The 18,764-nt window shown below is 42.1% G+C and overlaps 1 protein-coding gene across 4 annotated transcripts in view; it reads left to right on the top strand.

The window, feature by feature from the left end:
• Positions 1-18,764, top strand: part of Prrx1 (paired related homeobox 1) — a 65,994-nt gene that overhangs the window by 38,392 nt on the left and 8,838 nt on the right. For 3 of the 4 annotated variants that reach the window (XM_075988436.1, XM_075988439.1, XM_075988438.1), the window contains 2 exons: positions 10,549-10,724; positions 14,839-15,020. In XM_075988436.1, coding sequence (XP_075844551.1) covers positions 10,549-10,724; positions 14,839-15,020 — 358 coding nt within the window. Of the gene's footprint in view, positions 1-10,548; positions 10,725-14,838; positions 15,021-18,620; positions 18,693-18,764 lie in introns of all 4 variants that reach the window. The other variant, XM_075988437.1, reaches the window with a different exon arrangement.

The raw sequence follows: 18,764 nt of genomic DNA, 5'->3' as shown, positions 1-18,764 counted from the left end.
TTTTTTGTTGTTGTTGTTTTATAGAAACCAATGTCTGAAAGAGTTGCCAGGCTCAAGCTAAGTGTGAACTGGCTAGGTCATTCAAGGCATCTTCACTAAGCAGTTTAGTTTTTTCTTTTAGTTATTCCAAGGAAAGTTCTTAAACTGTGCTGGGTACCATTACTGAATGCAAGAGTGTCACACTGAGCAAGTCAAAGTGCCTGCTTTCAAGATCTAACAGTCTACTGGGTCGGCAACAGACTTAAGACATTCCAGATAGCCATAAAAGTTCACACGGGTTACTAAGTGGGCTAAAATGTTGGGAATCAGGGAACAATGGAAAGGGTCTGCTTAGAAGAAGTTCCTGCCAAGAGCTGTCAGGAAACAGAGACTTCGAAGAGGAGTAAAGTGCATGACTAAGGGTAGGGTCAACGATGTTTCTTAGGTCACAAGGGACACAATAGAAGTAAACAACAAACAAACAACAACAACAAAACCCCAAAGATATTGATACCATCAGTGCTACTACTGGAGTAGAGAGAATGGAGCCAAAACACTGCTGGAACTGAGGAAGTATGCAGAGCTTCCAACGGGAGAGAAGGAAGCCCACTCAGGGTGTGTCTCCACTCTAGCACGCATGTGGGATCCCAGCCCTCCTCCTTTGCCTTTGTTGGCTCTGGTGGCCACTGAGTCTAATGCATATATTTTCTCTGCTTCTATGTTTCCATTCACATTCTTGCAATTTTGCTTCTCAAAGCAGCATCAAATCGGCCGAGAGCAGACTGTGTGTCTCACTTCTCTGCATCCAGGGAGATTGGCAACAGGAAATTGGTAGATATTTGGGGTGATAGCAAGAGGATGTGAAGATCATGATTGGTTCTGACTGCAGTCAGAGTCGGTAATTTCAGAATTGCTCTCCAGCCGTGGATAAAAACAGTGTTTGCAGTAAGGAGAATGCCCTAACTCACGGAAAGGTCAAAGATGGAAGACAGGCAAGTGCTATATAGTTAGTACCGCTTCCTGTTAGTTCAGCTAGAGGACAGGGTAACTGACTGCTAGGTTTCTTCCTGGTCTAGACAGTCATTAAACATGAGTTATTTCTAAATAGCATTCGTATCACATTTTCTTTTTTCTTTTGGTTTGTCGAGAGAGGGCTTCTCTGTGTTTCTTTGGAGCCTGTCCTGGAACTAGCTCTTGTAGACCAGGCTGGCCTCGAACTCAAAGAGATCTGCCTGCCTCTGTCTCCTGAGTGCTGGGATTAAAGGTGTGCGCCACCACCGCCCGGCTCATATCATTTTCAATTTGGAGATTTATCCGTATAAGATTCTTTTGGGCAATCGGGTTTTTGTCACTCACCCAGGGTTTCCCCAGGCATGCTAATTATAGCACAGCCTTCATATAATTTATAATCCAGGCAATAATTTTCTTTAAAGAGAAAAAAAAGGGACACATGGCCATCAAAAGAACATAATTTAGTGATTATCTAAAACAAACAACCACTGAATGCTTTCTGTATGGTTAGGTCCTTGACATATAAAAACAACCCCACGATGCCACAGAGAGACCTAGCTGGCACTGCAGGCTGATGCAGAGTTGGCCAGTAACTCCTTGAATTAGAATCCAATTCTCCCGTATTCATTTGCAGAATTACTAATAATAATTACTAAGACACAATACGCTTTAAAGCAAAAGGCAATGGTGTGTAACTAGTTGATGTAACTGGGCTCTGTCTCAAAGCAATTCTCATGGAGTAATGCTCACCTCCACCCCACCACCAGTTCGGGTGTCGGGTAGCGACAATAGTCAGTGTGGCCTGTTGGAAGGTCAGGTCTTGGCGAAGTAATTAGGTTCAGATGACGTCATAAGGGTGGAGTCCTCAAGATAGAGTTTGATCCTTGTTACTCCAGGAAACCACTCCCCACTCTGTTATTTTTAAGGACCTGGGTAGGCCCACACTCAGGCTCTAGAGCTCCCCAGTTTCCAGGCCATGAGAGATGCATCTCTGTTCTGTAGCTCACACAGTCTATGGTGTTTGATGACGGCAGCCTGAACTGACTGAGACAGCAGCCAAGTTTGCATATGAAACTACTGAAGCCCAGAGATGTCACAGAATAGTATCCACTCACCACCCCTGCAAAAATAAAAATTCTGATCTGTGAGCACCATCCTTTCCCTTTTCTCGTTCTCTAAGGAGAATTTTCGTTTCCTTTGCTACACTATTTTAAATGTCAGACTCCTTGTGTTGGGCACATTGGCATCCTCCTGTCAAGACCAGAGTAACCACCCAGAAGGAAGCAATCTCTTCAGACTTCCTTGTTTACTGGCAGAGACTAAGATGCCCTTGCCCCTGTGTTTCACTGTGAGGGGAACCTAGCACTCTGTTCTTTATGACCTCTCTGCTAGAAGCATCTTGTCCTTTCAACCTAAGTAAAAGCATGTAAGGCAGTAGAAGTCACAGTCTACTCAAAGAGCTCACACACCTTTTAATCACTTTTTTTTAACCCAAGGAGAAGAGCCCTCTCCGTTTCATTAGCCCCGTTCTTCCGAGAGCTGAGTTCATCCTTTAGCTGCGGGCATCTAATTACTCATTGCAGTCTACTCCCAGGAGTGTTTCTTCTGAAGCCTGTTTCACCAGATTTTAAAGTAACAGTTTAAAAATGTGATAAATAAAAGAATCATCTTAAAAATGACCTGGAGCATGTGGGATCCTCATGATATTGCCAGTTCCTACCGGCAATGTCATGACGGATGTTAAGGCCTTTAGAAAGTGGAAACAGTCTTTGCAGAGGAAGGACGTCACCAGGCAGCAGCAGCAGCAGCAGCAGCAGCAGCAGCAGCAGCAGCAGCAGCAGCAGCAGCAGCAGCACTTAGCTCACCCAGAGCTGCCTGTGGAGGGAGCAGTCACCTCAGGCGACCACACACCTGCAATATCCAGGGTTTAGAAACCTTCTAAAATCTAATTCAGAATTTACTCTTTCCTTAGAATTTTGCCTCCCATGGTGGTTTCTTTTTTTTTCCCCCTTTCTTTTAAAAATTCTTTTGGAATTTCCCAAAATGCTCAGACATAAAAAAAGAAAAAAAAGTACTCACTGAATAAATATTGAGTAATGTGACTTTTAGTTTTTAGACATGTGGCAACCAAATTAGCTAACACAAAGCAAATGAGCTAGGAATAATTGAATTTTCATAGCCTGGGTTTAGCCTTTGGCCTTCTTTTTCCTGTGTTTTGAAAATACTAATTTCTGGTAAGGTTGCTAATAAAAGTTATGAATTCCTTACCTATTTGAGTGCTGGCATCTGCTTGATATTTGAATATTTACTTTCCAAAGCGAAATTTAGAAAAAAGAAAAAAAAAACCTGGCTTAATAAAAAGCCAGGAATTAACTGAGAGCAGAAGAACCTCCCCAGTGGAGTGTCTGGGACAAGCTATGGACCTCCCTATGCTTGGCTGGGTCTGCCACCATGTCTTTGTTCCCGCTGAGTTTTAAAGTTTTTATGAATGAGTCTTTTTAGCTTCCAGCCTTATTTACATATTCACCCAACATGACCAAGATGTGGTCACCATATCTAAAGGGTCTTGAAACTTTCCCTGTAGCTATTCTGTGAAAGGATGGCTCACTACCAAGGGGAATCCGTAGGCAAAGGGATCAGCGCAAAGGCCGGACTAGTCCATTTCCAAGGAGAAGTCACCTACAAGAGCAGCCTTACAACCACTTACAAATCTTTTCCCTTTGCCCCACTGGCTACCCAGGCTGCGTCCCCCAAGGCCTCGGGTAACCTTGAGAAGTTAGTCTTCCTCTTTTTTCTGTTGTTTTGAAAACAGGCACAGGGGTGTGACACTCACAGCCCAAGGTCACAGATAATGATGGGTAGGGTTGCTGGGAAACAGGGATCCTGATTTCTAATCGGGTCACCTTACTGCTCTGTTTCACTGTATCCCCCTCCATTGCAATTAGGTGAATCTGATCGAAGATTCAGAAACTGAGGGCAGTGGATGTATCTAAAGCCAGATCTTTATGTGTCTATCAAGGAGTAGGTACTCTATCCAATAACTAGAGTGTATTATTGTTATTATTATTAGTAGTAGTGCTATTATTTGGTGGTTCTGGAGATTAAATCTAGAACCTTATACATATTCTACACAGCCCCAGAAAATGTTAGAGGTCTGATACAGTACTCCATAGGAAAATGTTAGAGGTCTGATACGGTACTCCATAGGAAAATGTTAGAGGTCTGACACGGTACTCCATAGGAAAATGTTAGAGGTCTGACACGGTACTCCATAGGAAAATGTTAGAGGTCTGACACGGTACTCCATAGGAAAATGTTAGAGGTCTGATACGGTACTCCATAGGAAAATGTTAGAGGTCTGACACGGTACTCCATAGGAAAATGTTAGAGGTCTGATACGGTACTCCATAGGAAAATGTTAGAGGTCTGATATGGTACTCCATAGGAAAATGTTAGAGGTCTGACACGGTACTCCATAGGAAGTTTTGTTTGTACTGCATTCCCTTAGGAGTTCTGATCAGAAGTCTTAAGAGACATGTATTGAGAGTTAGAGCATGTACAAGTGATATGGACTGTGTTAACGTTTTCAGCACTGTGGAAATACTTTTGCCTCACAGAGCCAAAAGGATGTAGAGGAAGCTGAGAGATTTAAAGCAATATCAACCCTTGAAGGTACCTTCTAGTTCTCAGTGCTTTCTGTTTCCCAGGAAGGTTGGCTGTAATGAGAAAGCTACCGTTTGAGGTTGGACACAGAATCACAGGCTCCCCCTTTCAGTCAGCACCATTAAAAATAAGTTTCTTAAAAGACTAAATGTATGTGTGAGTGTGTACATGTTTGTGTGCATGTGTGTCTGTGATTGTGAGTGCTGGTGCCTGTGGACATGTGGAGGCCAGTAAAGGGCATCAGATTCTTTGGAGCTCAAGTTACGGGTGGTTATGATGTGGGGTGCTGGGAACTCTGGCCCTGTGCGAAAAGAGTACATGTTGCTAACCTCAGAGCCATCCCTCCAACCCCCTTTTCCTATATCTTTAGAATATTTTAAGTCCTTTTTTTTCTTGAAAGAATCACCACATTTTGCGTGTCTTAATATTTTTTGTAAGACTGAGACTGATGCTTAACTAAAAACAAACTAAAGTCATGCCAACGTGATGGTACAGGAAAGAGTTCACGTGTCTAATTTCACCAGACAATATGCACCTGGCAGTTCCAATGACCGAATAATTGCATATTTGTACTATCAGAGACCTCGTCTCTCTGCCCAATGGATGAGATCCAATGGTGAAGGACCAGGCAAGGACCATGTTGTTGAGAAAGGATGGGCATGCTGCTAACGCTGGCTTTGGTCGTTGGGATGATGAAGCTCCGTTGGCATTGCGAGTGTCTCCAGTGCAGTGGTACCTGAGCCACTTATCAAGGCACATGTTAGAAGGATGCTGTCCTGATTTCAACAAAAGCTAAGTGTACCCAAAGACACGCAAATGAACACCACAGTTCACTGCTTTTCCTAGGCCTGGCAATCAAGGCCAAACAGTTTTTAGTGGCTTTTGCAATTATACTTCCTCTCAATTTTCTAAAGGTTACAGGGCCCGAACCACACAAATCCCATTAAAGTAAGTAGCTGTTGTGCAATATAAATTGCTTTGAAAACATTCTTCAATGCCCATAAAGCCATCAGCGGTCTGCTCTTGAGATCCGCTTGCCTGCCATGGTTTCAGCCCAGAGACAGACGACAAGCTTTGATGTGGTGGCTGTTTGCTGCTACTGAAGTTGGCATTTTATCTTCTTGCATCAGATTTCTTCCCAAATTGATGTGACTCAGGCATAGGGAACACAGTTTTATAGCGAGTTTCTTCCTAAAATATATTTTACTGTACTTTTAAATTACATGGGGCTGACCATTGATCTGGGACCTCAGAGGTTTCTTCTGCTGGACACAGCACAGCAGAAGGACAAGACTGCATGGGGGGTGCAAGGTCTTAGTGAGTAGGGATTACTAAAGCTTCTGGTCCTGATGCTTGAGGGGACTGTTTTTTGCTTTCTTCCTCTCACCTCCAATGCAATGGCAGCCATCTCATGCAGAATGCAGAGTAAACTTTATACTACAGCCAGAGTGAGCACTATTATTATTATTATTATTATTATTATTACTATTATGCCATGTATGGATGCACAATTTATCTTGCAGGGGTTTCTGGCTCCTTTTCCTTATGAAGCAATTTTACTCTGTTCTTAACACTTTGATCCACTGAAAACCCCACTCTTTAGCGTTTCTGTCTTATATGTGTTCCTGATTATTTAAATCGCTCATTCATCTCAAGGTTGCTTTTCACTTAAGAGATGAAAATGAAGGACTGAGCCCTGCATTTACAAAGGAACCATACCCCAAGGTTTTCCCTGTGTCTAGATCTGAAGAATACAAAAGGTTGATATTTCCATTTGTATATAAAATTATCCAGAAACAAAGACATCCATGACCTAATTAGTTTCTTTGCATTATTAAAAGGTATCATCACAATTCAAGTATCACCAAGTCCTTTAGATACCAGGGTGCCAATTCTCTCAGTTCTGTTTCTGCATGATGGTATAGGTTTAACTCACCCAACCTTTATTGCCAGCTCATCTGTGCTTCCTCTAGCTCTTCCACAGTAATGACCGAGTGCACAACAACAAGAAAATATCTACCTGGAAAGAACTGGACCATAATTCCCACATAGTATTTAATAAAATATTAACATATGCATGGGGATATTGAAAGGGATAGGTCAATATGGAATGCATTATTGGTCAAGTCCTAACACAGGAAGTAAAATGTGAGCTGTATTTCCTATGACACATCAATTTTCATGTGTCCCTTAAAATGAAAGAGAAATGTGCCCATGTGTTTCCTGAGAAGAGATGGAAGACAGAGGTGATAATAATAAAGATAAAATAAATGGAGATATTTAGGAAGACAACGGAAAGAGAAAGTACAGAATACCTGAACTAAACAGCTGCTCACGATGAACATGGCTTAGTTTTATAATGGGCATCTTGGCAGGAATGGGATATGACATATTGATTCTTGTTCACAGACCCTCCTTATAATGTCTTTATCACAGCTAGCATGATAAACATTTCCCATGAATAACTTCCCTGGGCAGCAGTCTATTTTCCTTGTGGATACTTTCTTGTTTTTTCTCTTGCACTGCACGTACATTGCCATTTGCACTGAAGAATGGAGTGGAATTCAGTGTCTTGGCCTCTGGCTTTGTCCAGAAATCTCAAATTTTCATTGTTATTTTGGGCAAATCGCATAGTTCTTCTAGGTCCTTACCTCATCTGCAAAATGAGAGGAATGGATTAGATCATTTCTGGGGTTTCATTTGGTGTTGGTGTTTATGATTCATGATTCCAAGTAAGACTACACTTGTCAATAATGCCAGTTAGTCATCTCATCAAGAAAGTAGCAATAGCTACATACTTGCAATGTAGTCAAACCCCAAACCTATAAAATCCACAAAGCCCTTGGATTTACAGAAGATTTCAATAAAAATGAATTCACGATTCATGTGGTAAGGTTCTAATCCCTTCAGGATGCCCAAGAAAAATGCCCATCCCATCATCCAGTTGGGTATTGGTGCCCCTGGACCTCTCAGTTTGCAGTTCCCCTTCCCTGCTGCTGTCCTAACAGAAAGACGACCCTCTCCTCTGATAAACACTCGCTGTTTTTGTTCCTTGTGTTCAACCAGAGTCTGAAGAGTGTATTTATCCCACGTTTTTTCAAGTACCCTGAATTTGTAAACTTCGCCAGTGTTTACTTATCCTCTCTTGCTGTTGAAGATATTGTGTGAGGGCCTGTTCTTCCACGGTAGGGGAACCCCTCGGGCTGTGAATACTGAGCAAAGACAGATGAGCCCAAAAGCTGCTGTGCATGCTGTCTCTGCTGCCCAGTCCTTGTCTCTTTCCATTTGACTGGGGCTTTGAAGGACATTTGCCAGAGCCAGCCTCCCGGGACCCTTGTTATTTGCATGTCTTTTCTCACCTTCAACATGATCTGAACCCATGTTTTCATTTGTTAAAACAACAAGTACATTCACTGGGAAACTCTTGCTGGAATCCCTTCAGATCATGGAGCTATTTATTCCCTGTCATAAACTGTAATCCTCCATTTCCCTTACTCCCACAGCAGGGGAGTTGGTGGTTTTATAGTGGACAGTCAGTAGAATGTCAATGAACGGTGGGAGATTTCAAAGAACTACCGAGTGATTATGTGGCAGGTTGCGGCACTAGGAATAAGACAGAAAATACTCTTGATCTTGATCAGAGCTTGGCGGTACAAGGAGAAACAGGATTGCAAAACAGAACAAAGGATTTGGAGCTCGTGTTTATACAGGAGAAAGAATTTCCTTCAGTGAAGAAAAATCAGAGTATTTACTTAATCAGGAGTTTTCTTTATACAACAAAAAATATTAGCTTGAGGTCTGATTGGTCTCAGATTTAGAAGAGAATAGAAGCTGAGGACTTTTTGCAGAGTCATGTTGAATGGAAATGTGAAATTTCATGACAAGGTACTTTCTCAAAGTCCCTGAAGACCTAGAGACACCGAAGAGCTAGGCATATGGAACTGTGGACAAGAGATGGGAGTGGGGGTGGGACACAATGAGAACAATACAAATGTTTTCAAACAGTTGAGCAGGGAAGAGATTGTACATACAAGAGAATGGCTACAAAACGTTCTGTCCTATGCGTTTGAATCACAGTCGTACTGCTATCATGGGCTACATTTACCAACTAGGTAAATAGTGCCAACCATGTTAACTGCATGTTCTAGGCCTGGAAAGACCTTAGCAATTAGGACTCAAATAAGGCATCATCAAAATATAACCAACTTGAGAGTCTCAGTAGAGTGTGACGGGAGCTCCATCAAGGAGCCAGAAATATCAGAAACAGAGAGGATTAATGGAGCTCACAGACCAGTCAGGGAAGAGTGGCCGGCAATCTCTTAGAGAAACTGAGCAAGACCTTCCACATTTTTTTCTATAGAAACACTTTTGAAGACAAGAGAAGTTTCATGTTTGCCACGGAAAAAAAATTCAGCCAATGTTTATTGTATCCAGGTCTTTAAATACCAAGGACAATAAACAGTGTCTATTCCAAGTCCTGAAGGAGTGTGAGGGGGAAGGAGTCTCAGAGGTTGAAGTAGCCGTCTCAGCCATCAGGGGCCTAGATGTCCGCCCTGCAGGACTCTTCAGTCTAACCTGCACTTTGAACCCAACCATGAATCTAGAAACAGGCTCTAATGTGGTAACAATAATATCACAGCTGAGCTGAATGTCAATAAGACATCTTGAGTCTTGCTCGCAGCTCTGTTGAGAGTGCTATGCGTTTAGTCACAGAAAATCAAGATTAGATGTGCTCAAAACAAAGAGCTGAGAGCTCCTTTTTTTTTTTTTTTGTTGAGGATGGAGCAAATGCACAACTTCTCCTTTCCCATCATCTTTACTCCTTGTACTTTTCTTTAGGCTGAGCCTCTCTGAGTGAGAAGCTAGTGGACAATGTGGGCTGTAGAGGAATGTGTATAAGATGCGCCACAGAGGCTCTGGAAAGTTCAAGTGTCTGAGCAATGGGTTGATGGTGGTATTAGCACAGTTGGTCAACCACTCGGCTTCCACAGTCAATCATTCTTATTCTGGGGCTGGGTAGGGGTTCAGGCCAAAGCCCAAGTTATTCTCTAATGGGAGCATGCTGCTCTTGGAATGATTAGCAAACCAAGATGGCTTTGGGATAATTCAGAGCAAACCCCAGACAGACCCCAGTAGGTAAAAATTCAGGGATGTAATTATCAAAAGATTCCCCCAGTCCTCAGGACCCTATTACTCAGGGCAGAATGTTTCAGGGAACGACATCCTATTCTTGTATTTTCTCAGGGTGAGCCCCAAGTTAATGGTTGCTTAGGTTCCTGGTATTGGGCCTGACACTAAACTTGATCTAAGCTGACACCTTCCCGGGAAAGAGCATGGAGTTTTAATAAATAATGTTTTGAATCACTGCTTCCAAGAGAAATCATGTTAAAATGGAAATCGCTCTGGTTGTGTTTGGACAGTTTCTTTGCTATAAATGTGCACTTTTGACCTTAGGTCTGTGCTTCAGAGAGGAGCCAGGAGGGGGCTGGTGTAACTGGCGATGAAACTGTATGAATGAGCATCATTTTGTGTAAGAAAATAAGGTATCATGTAATCGACTTTTATTTCTCCATCTCTAGTGAAATAAGGAGACAAGCATAAGATTTTTTTTCTTTAGCCCTCTTTTACATAACAGGTTTTGAAGAGCATGCGAGTAATATTCTTTGGGCAACCATCTGAGGTCGAATCTTACATATAGATGCAATGAGACACCAGAACTGAGGAAGACTCTTGGTCCTTGCCAGGATTTGGATAATAAAAATAGCATTTGGCTCTAGCACTTTGCTAGGAATGTGAGCAGAAGAAGCATCTCTTGTTAGAGATGATGGTAAATATAGGGTGTCTGGGACCTCTGGAGCGGTATCCATTCCTTATCACCAATCAATTCCGTTCCAGATGATCAACTTAACTCAGAGGAGAAGAAGAAGAGAAAGCAACGGAGAAACAGAACAACCTTCAACAGCAGCCAGCTTCAGGCCTTGGAGCGTGTCTTCGAGCGAACACATTACCCGGATGCTTTTGTACGAGAAGATCTTGCGCGTCGGGTGAACCTCACTGAGGCCAGAGTGCAGGTAACTCATGCTTTGAGTGGCAGCCACCAAGTGTTCCCTCCATAGTGACCCATCTCTGCCTATGAATACAAGTTGTAGGTTTGGGACTGGAGCTGGTACTGACAAGAGTTGTATATATGAAGTATGACAAGAGGCTTCATATCTTTATTATGTTTCTTTGGGTTGAATGATATGTTTTAATAATCAAATAGAAGGCCTTCAGGAAGTGTAGAGTATGCTGTATGGAGGGTTATCTCTTCCCCATTGTTGTGAACCTTATACTTTAGTGTTTTTTTACGCCGTCCTCTTAAGCACTTGCCTCTACATCCCCGGTTTTCAATTTGAGCTCTAGAGTGGCCATACCTGAGACATGAACTCTCTCTCACCTGAGCTTTCCCCTCCAGCATGGGAGAATGTACAAACCTTCCCGCACCTTGTTCCAAGCACTCATGTTTATGGATGGTGATAAAGAGTGGAGATGGATATTGAGAAATTAGGTTAGAAGCACACTCAAAGTAGATAGCTTATTTTAGTCTTCAATGTCTCTAGAAAATAAAACAAATAATGGGAAGGTAGAGTATTGGTGACCCCTTCAGTTGGAAGAGGAGTGTGGGAAGATTTTCCACATGGGGAGACAGGGACCCCACCTTAACATTCTCCCCATGACACAAGAAAGAATTGCAGCCCAATGATGCAAGGAAAGATATCTTTCTTCTGTGGTCCAGAGGAAACTGAAACAGAATGTTGCAGATTCACCCCTGTGTTGGCAGTCAGGACCCACGAGCGTACCATAGTGGCATCAGAGTCCTGTTCTCTCCATCCCATTATCCTCACAGAACTACACCACCCTGGGCTGCTTTTCACACATGGCTGTGAATTCCCTCCACTTTCCTAATCCTCTATGTCTCCTATTTCCCCAAACTCAGCCTGCAGTGAAATAAAAGAACTTAAATGAGCAACATACACGCATTCACATGCACACACACGCATTCACAAACACACATACACATTCACACACATTCACATGCACACACACACACACATGCATTCGCACACACACATTCACACACACACATTTACATGCACACTCAAAATATGCTCTTCTCTTTGTTTTGTCTTTTTTCACATATTTTTGTTTTGACCTTTGTTTTATTTATTTATTTATTTGAGAGAAAGAGACAGAGAGGGAGAGAGACAAAGAGACAGAGGGACAGAGAAACAGAGAGCACAAGGTTGGGAAGGTAAGGAGGTAGGGAGGACCTGGGAGGAGCTGGGAGATGAGAAAGAATATCATCGAAATATGTTGTATGTAAAAAATTAAATCAAGTATCAGCCCCTACTATCTTAGAGCATCATTTTGTGATAGTGTTTCAAATTTGAAAAAGAACCATAGACAGTACAATGGTGAAAATTGTTTTAAAAATGCGGAAGGGTAACTTTTGCGTTGGGAGATTATCTTGTCCAGGTGCAAGAGTTGAATACCATGCATATCCATACGTATATGCACACATATACACACCCATCGTGGCGGAGACAGGGGAATGTCATCCATGTACCTCCTGAATGTCTACCATCTAACTCTTCCCCTTCCCTTCCCACTGGACTGCAAACCGATGCCTTCCACTGCTACGAATGCTTCCTAGGCAAATGGCACAGAGTTGTTCCTCTGTGACTTCACTATTTCTCCATAAAGTGGTAGGCTTTCCCAGGTCAAACCAGTCTCCTAACTCTGGGACTCTCTATTCGGGGCATTTGTCATAACATGGCAGCTACTGTATTGAGGTATCTGTGAGTCAACTCACCTCACTGGGCGATAGAGTCCTCTTGTCTTTATCATAAGCTTTATTCAGCTTTGCAAAATTTATTTTCCTCCCTTTCCTCAAATGCTTTTGGATCAACGGTGGACTTTTTGACCTGATTTGTTTTGTTGGTGATAAATAAGACCCTGTCCTCTTCTTAAGGATGCCACAGTCTGAACCAGAGGGAAAAGATGATCAGACCTTCAAATGATGCCATCATGATATAATCCCCACAGTAAAGTATTCTGCAAGAATTGTTGATAGAGTAGAAGAAAGAATGATCTGCTCTACCCAAGGAAAATGGAGGGACTATGCCCTTATTAACTTTACACTGAGCCCCAGCTCATAACTATTTGTAACAAGTCAGTCGTTTCTAATCAACTATGAAACGAAGTAATAGACACATTAAATAGCAGCTCAATGGTAAATCCTTAGTCTCAAATAGCTTGTATCCAGTTCTCTTAGACCTTAAAGTCTATGCCTTTCTCTACACTTCACGGAGGAAGCAATGTTACAATCAGATCTTACATTTCATACTGGATGGAGACAAAGAATGCTGCCAAGAGAGGAAATGTCTTGTGTAGCTGTGTGTAAGTGGACAGTCACCCACTGCATTTGGGAGTCCTCTGGTAGCCCCGAGCCTAAGACCCACTAGAAATAACGTGGCTTTATGATAATCAAAGTGGTAATTCTTGAATAGTGTTTGTTAAGAAATTTTTATTCTGTTCTTCAGTCGGAAGGCAGTAGAAGGTTTCAAGCCAGGCACATTTATCTTTACATTTAGAGTGCTAACTCTGACAGCGATGTGTTACTCATATTAAAATGAAAGATCTGAGGACTGGGAAGGTATGGAGAAGATGCCTAATCTCACCTTCGCTGATTTCCACTCAGGTCCCACATGCTACACACTTCCATTGTGGGGGCAATAGTCACATGGTATTTTGGGTAAATGCCGCCCCCTAGAGTGGTTTGTTCCAATACACTGTCATACTTTCTATAACTTGACTAAAATATTTGTTTTGCATTATTTCAGATACACTTCCACATCCTCCTTTAATAAATTTTGGGCTACTTGAAAGCAGTCTTCTTCATCTCTTTCTTCCCATTATTGGGTACAAGGACTGCACGCCAGTGAGCGCTCCCTACAGAGTCCTTGAATGAATATCAACGAAGGATAAAATTCTATTGCAGTATAAGAGAATTTTGTGGTCATGGCTCAGACATCCTTAAGTAAAATGATCAGCCAGTTATTGTTTGTGTGACCTTCAGAATTGAAATCTCACTGGACATGTCCCTTAACTTTAAAGTAGCAATGATAAAAACCCAACATGGAGAACTGTCATGCTAAGTAGAAGCAGTGTAGTAGGCCCAGTGTAAGTTACTAGTTCTGGCAGCAATTTAATAAGCAATGCGTTTATTATTAGCTATCGCAGAAGCTGTCAGGGCTGCCCGTGTTCCTTGAGATGTTCAAATAAATGTCCTCCGACTGAATCCTCAGGGCTAGTGGCTGTGTTTTGCTTCTGGGAATTTCCTTATAGAATGTAAATAGGTTTTTCCTGTTTGGTTCAATATTTTAGAAGTGCTAGAACCTTATAGCCAGGAGTCAGTGTAGAAATCACCCTTGAAGGGAGAGGGAAACCCCAGAACATCTGTCCTCCATTAGTCTTGGTCTCTGGGGTCACCATTTGACTTCCATAAAGGTCACCAATCTACTGAGCACTCTCTGGTGGTTCTTTTTCTTCTCTTGCAGCCTCACTCTCTGATGGGTTTTCCTTCACTTCTTATATGAATGAGTTCCTTCTTAATCCTTGCCAGAAGGTGTGGGGAGATAAATGGTTTTCTTTAAATTATAAAAACAGTGGAGGCAGATGAAAAATTCTATTTTGAAGAATTTTAAAAATGTCCTTAGAAAAAGCCATTGTATCCATTGCCAGCATCTACTTAAATCCTCATTGTATTGATTATAACTAGAGCAGAGTTTAGAGCCTACATTTTGTGGTCTTGTCTATTATTCATAGATCCCATCTCTGGATTCTTAATTACCAGAGGTATTTCATGGTGCTATAGTGAGAGGCATTAAAATGGGGCTTTATCCATGTTAAGCTCTACCCCTGAAGTGCTCCACAGACAGAGGTTTAACTCTGAATGCACAACCCATGGGGAGGATTACACTGCAGTATTTCTGTTCTTTTAGGAAAGGTTCCAGACCCATCCTGTGTCTTTCTTGGGATGGCATTACATAGCAAAAATCAGCCAAAACTGCACTCATATAACCTATTTATCTTTGTTCTTCCTTTCCCTCCTTATATCTTTCTCCCCTCCCAACCATCTTCCAGGTGTGGTTTCAGAACCGAAGGGCCAAGTTCCGCCGGAACGAGAGAGCCATGCTGGCCAATAAAAACGCTTCTCTCCTCAAGTCCTACTCAGGAGATGTGACCGCGGTGGAACAGCCCATTGTACCTCGTCCTGCTCCTAGACCCACCGATTATCTCTCCTGGGGGACAGCCTCTCCGTACAGGTGAATGACTGGCCCACTCTCCCTTGCTCCAACTCCACATGCTTCTCAGTCATCCACCACTCTCAAGGCTGCTTTGGCAGCCAGCTGACATTCCTTACTGGGTTAACCTCTTCAGAGACATTCAACTTGCTGGCATCCCTACATTTTTTTTTAAAGGAGATTGCTAGTTGCCCCAGGAGCAGGGTTTGGGGCAGAAGAGAGAGGGGCGGCCATCAGCAATCTCCTCTTGGACTCAGGAATTCTTGCCGAGGTTGCAAAACTGGGAAAGAATATTAAAGAACAGATTCTTTGTAAACTGTATCCAGTGCCCCTCTTGGAACCATGCTGGAAAAAAATGAATCCATTTAAGACACATTCACCGTATTACGGTCACGCAGGGAATCAGTATCTAATGTTCCAAGTGTAGGACTAAAGGCACGCCACAATAAAACTGATTTTGAGTTAAAAGGAAAGGAAGGATGGAGGGACAGAGGGAGCGACAGAAGGAGGGAGGGAGAAGAGGGAGGAGAGGGACCCTAGTTCTTTGTTAGTGGGTAAGGCTTTCTTACGATCCACAAATACCTTCCTATTCTATTTGTTATTCTTATGTATTCCACTGTTTTCTCCCCCCCCCCCCCATGATAAGGCGCTCGCTCGCTCTCTCTCTCTCTCTCTCTCTCTCTCTCTCTCTCTCTCTCTCACAGAAAAAACAACAACACACTAAACCTTTATATTAAAAAAGAATTACTTGTTTGAAGCAGAAAATAAGAGAGGGCTGTTTCAGTCTCTGTTTGGAGACTTCTACCCTCCATCCAGCGTATTCAGAAAGCACAGGCTGACGCAGTCACACCTAGGGTTCCTATCCTTAGCATATGATCAGGCTTGTGGGAGACACCACCAGGCCAAGGCTATCTGTTTTGTCTGGCTGATGTCTATGGAGCTATGCACGTTTGTTTTTCTATTAAATGACACTTGTTTATCTTTTCGTTCTTCAAGCTAATTGGTGACCTAAGGAGGGGTTTGAAACTGGTTACAGGAGATGGGGCCCAGCTAAAAATGGGAAATGCACACTGGGCAAACACGAGAACTTTCCCACAGTTGGTAGACGTCCTTAAATCCCAAAGCCTCACCTAAATGGTCTTTCCAGTTCAAATAATTTCTTCAGAAAAATGCCATAAAAGTATTTGGGAGTTTTGGGACATTTATTAACCTGAAGTAGCTCTGATCTCAATGATAAATATCCCATGTCCAGAAGAATAAGAGGGACTTTTCCTGTCCTGGCTCTTCCCCGCCCCCACCCTGACTGACTTTGAAAGGTCTGCCATGTCTATGCTTCTTACTTAAAATTTAGATGCTTCTCCCATGGAACTTACTAAAAACACATTTTTAAGATTGCTTAAATATTCTTTAATATTTTAAATAAATGAAAGGCCTATTCTCTCTACAACAACCGATAGTCTACAGATTCAGCAAGCGGCTTGGAATCTGGGTTAAATTAGGGGTCTGCTGCATTGAGATCTCTGATTTGAATTTGGTTGCAACCAGGAAGCATTGTTCCTCTTTCTGCCTATGTCTTCCTCGGGATTTTTACCCCCAGCTATCAAAAATCCACATGGCTGCCATGTGGTCCCTTCCCATGGAGCTGAACGCAGCACACTACACAGATGAAATCCGTCCTGAACTAGCATCACATTAGACCAAAGAGAGACAAGACCCAGTGTCTGTATCCAACACAAAGCTAGTAACATGGCAATTTGCATGTGCCTTTTGGGAAATGTTCTATTTTAGTTGAGAAGTTATAGAAATTTTAGCTACATTTCCAAAATCAACCCATAATTTCAACATCTTGACATAATCAGTTCATTTTATGACTAGAGTTCAATATTTTATATAGAGATAATATTAGTGTACATATTTTTTGTATCGTGCTCTTTTTGACTTAAGACTGTATAACCTAGTTCCTCTTACTCATTTCATGGTATTGCATTTATTTCTCTACGTACAGTGTTTGTAAAAAAACAACTAAGCAAAGTGATGCAGAAGCTGATTGTTCATATTTTGTGTGAAGAATAAATTAATATCCATTATAAGTAGAAAAGCAAAGGTTTAGGCAACAGTTTATTGAATGATATGTTTCTTTGACTTAATGTTGACTGAAGTGTTTATAATTTGGTTAATTTCTGGAAGTAGCAAAGGATATTCTGTTACATGGGGATTTTTGACTATGTTTAGAATCAAATATATTATGATTTTACATTTTGAACCTTGCTAGGAAACATAATTGTTCTTAAGGAAATATAAAAGAAAAACAAATAATGGCAAGCAAAGGAAATGATAGTTGTTGTTGCTATTGGTACCTTATGTCAAGCTAGTTGCCTTACATGTGATCCTCATTAAAAGGCGTTTTCTCTTGGTTAACCTTTAGCGCACTCCTGTGTGATAGCTCTGTCCTTGCCTTGGTACAAAACAAGAGGAAACTGAACACCTCGCTAGTTTTAAGTAAGAAGAGTTAGAACAGTACTTATCGGCCCTGTTTCTGTCTAGCACATAGAGATGTCTGGACAGTCTATTCTATTCAAATTTCACATGCATTGTATTGGAAGTGCTACAAAGTGTAAGACTGGAAAACCATCTCAGTGGTCCTTCTTGGTTCGTGACTCTTTCTTGATCAGCAAAACATGTCTGCAGCTGGGGTCTCTATCTGGGGTATGGGCATTCCAGTGGGGTGGCCTATGTGGTTAGATCATGAAACACGGAGACAGTGAGTAGAGAGAATGGTTTTTCGACTCCCACAGCTCATCTCTGGAAGAAGAACAGGAAACCAAACCATAGAAACAGCTTTTTGCCTACAGTCAGAATCACAGGCTGGAAAATAACCAAACCCCTTCCCCCTGTTTTTGCTGATATCGCTGCTGTTGAGTGTAAAGATCATATAACATATCATATGGACTGGGAAGGTTTTTGAATATTAATAATTACATTAGGACAAAGGGCACGAACCAGGACTGTCCCTGGCAAACAAAGACATGAGGTCCACTCTAATTATAGCTCAGTATGACCTCATTCATTCTCTTGAGTACACTAGGTGATGATGTCAGACAGGCAACCGAGGTACCAGAGGGAGCAAAGGATTTCCTAACCTGGAGACTACTTTCCTGGTAGCAGTTGTCATTTATTTACCTGTAGCTCACTGAAGCAAGCTTGTCTTTGGGACATAAACCCACTTCTTAGCAAAGAATTATTTTCTTTAAGCAAATTATAAGAATGTACACAAGCACAAAAATCACCAAGACTCACTAACCTTACAGTTCTCCCGGGTATGCCTTTTGGGTAGCAAAAATCAACCAAACCCTATGCAATTCTTTGAGACGAAGTAGCCAAGAAACCCTTCCCAGACACCTTTGTTCCCCTGAGAGGTAGCTTGAGAAGGGCTTGGCTCTCTAGTACTGGTCTGCAGTACCATTTACAGAGGGAGGGTTGGACGTGAACCTAGTGGCAAGGGAGAGAAAGGCCGATGACTCTTGTACAGTGCCCCTCCCCTCAGTTGTCTTGGTCATGGTGCTGCTGACTTCTGCTCAACGCATTTGGCTCATTTCTCCCCTTTCACACTTTCAAAAATAGATCCTCGTCCCTCCCAAGATGTTGTTTACACGAGGGGCTTCATAACGGATTCTAACGGAAGACACTGAAAAGGTAACTTGTCAGATGGGCATGAGGGTGGCTTATTGGGGTAGGAATTAAGGGGGAATTAGGTTTTTTTTTTAA

This window comes from Microtus pennsylvanicus, chromosome 10, assembly GCF_037038515.1.
Source record: "Microtus pennsylvanicus isolate mMicPen1 chromosome 10, mMicPen1.hap1, whole genome shotgun sequence".
Taxonomy (NCBI): Eukaryota; Metazoa; Chordata; class Mammalia; order Rodentia; family Cricetidae; genus Microtus; species Microtus pennsylvanicus.
The sequence above is the reverse complement of the archived record's forward strand: the minus strand, read 5'-3'. Positions and strand labels throughout refer to the sequence as shown.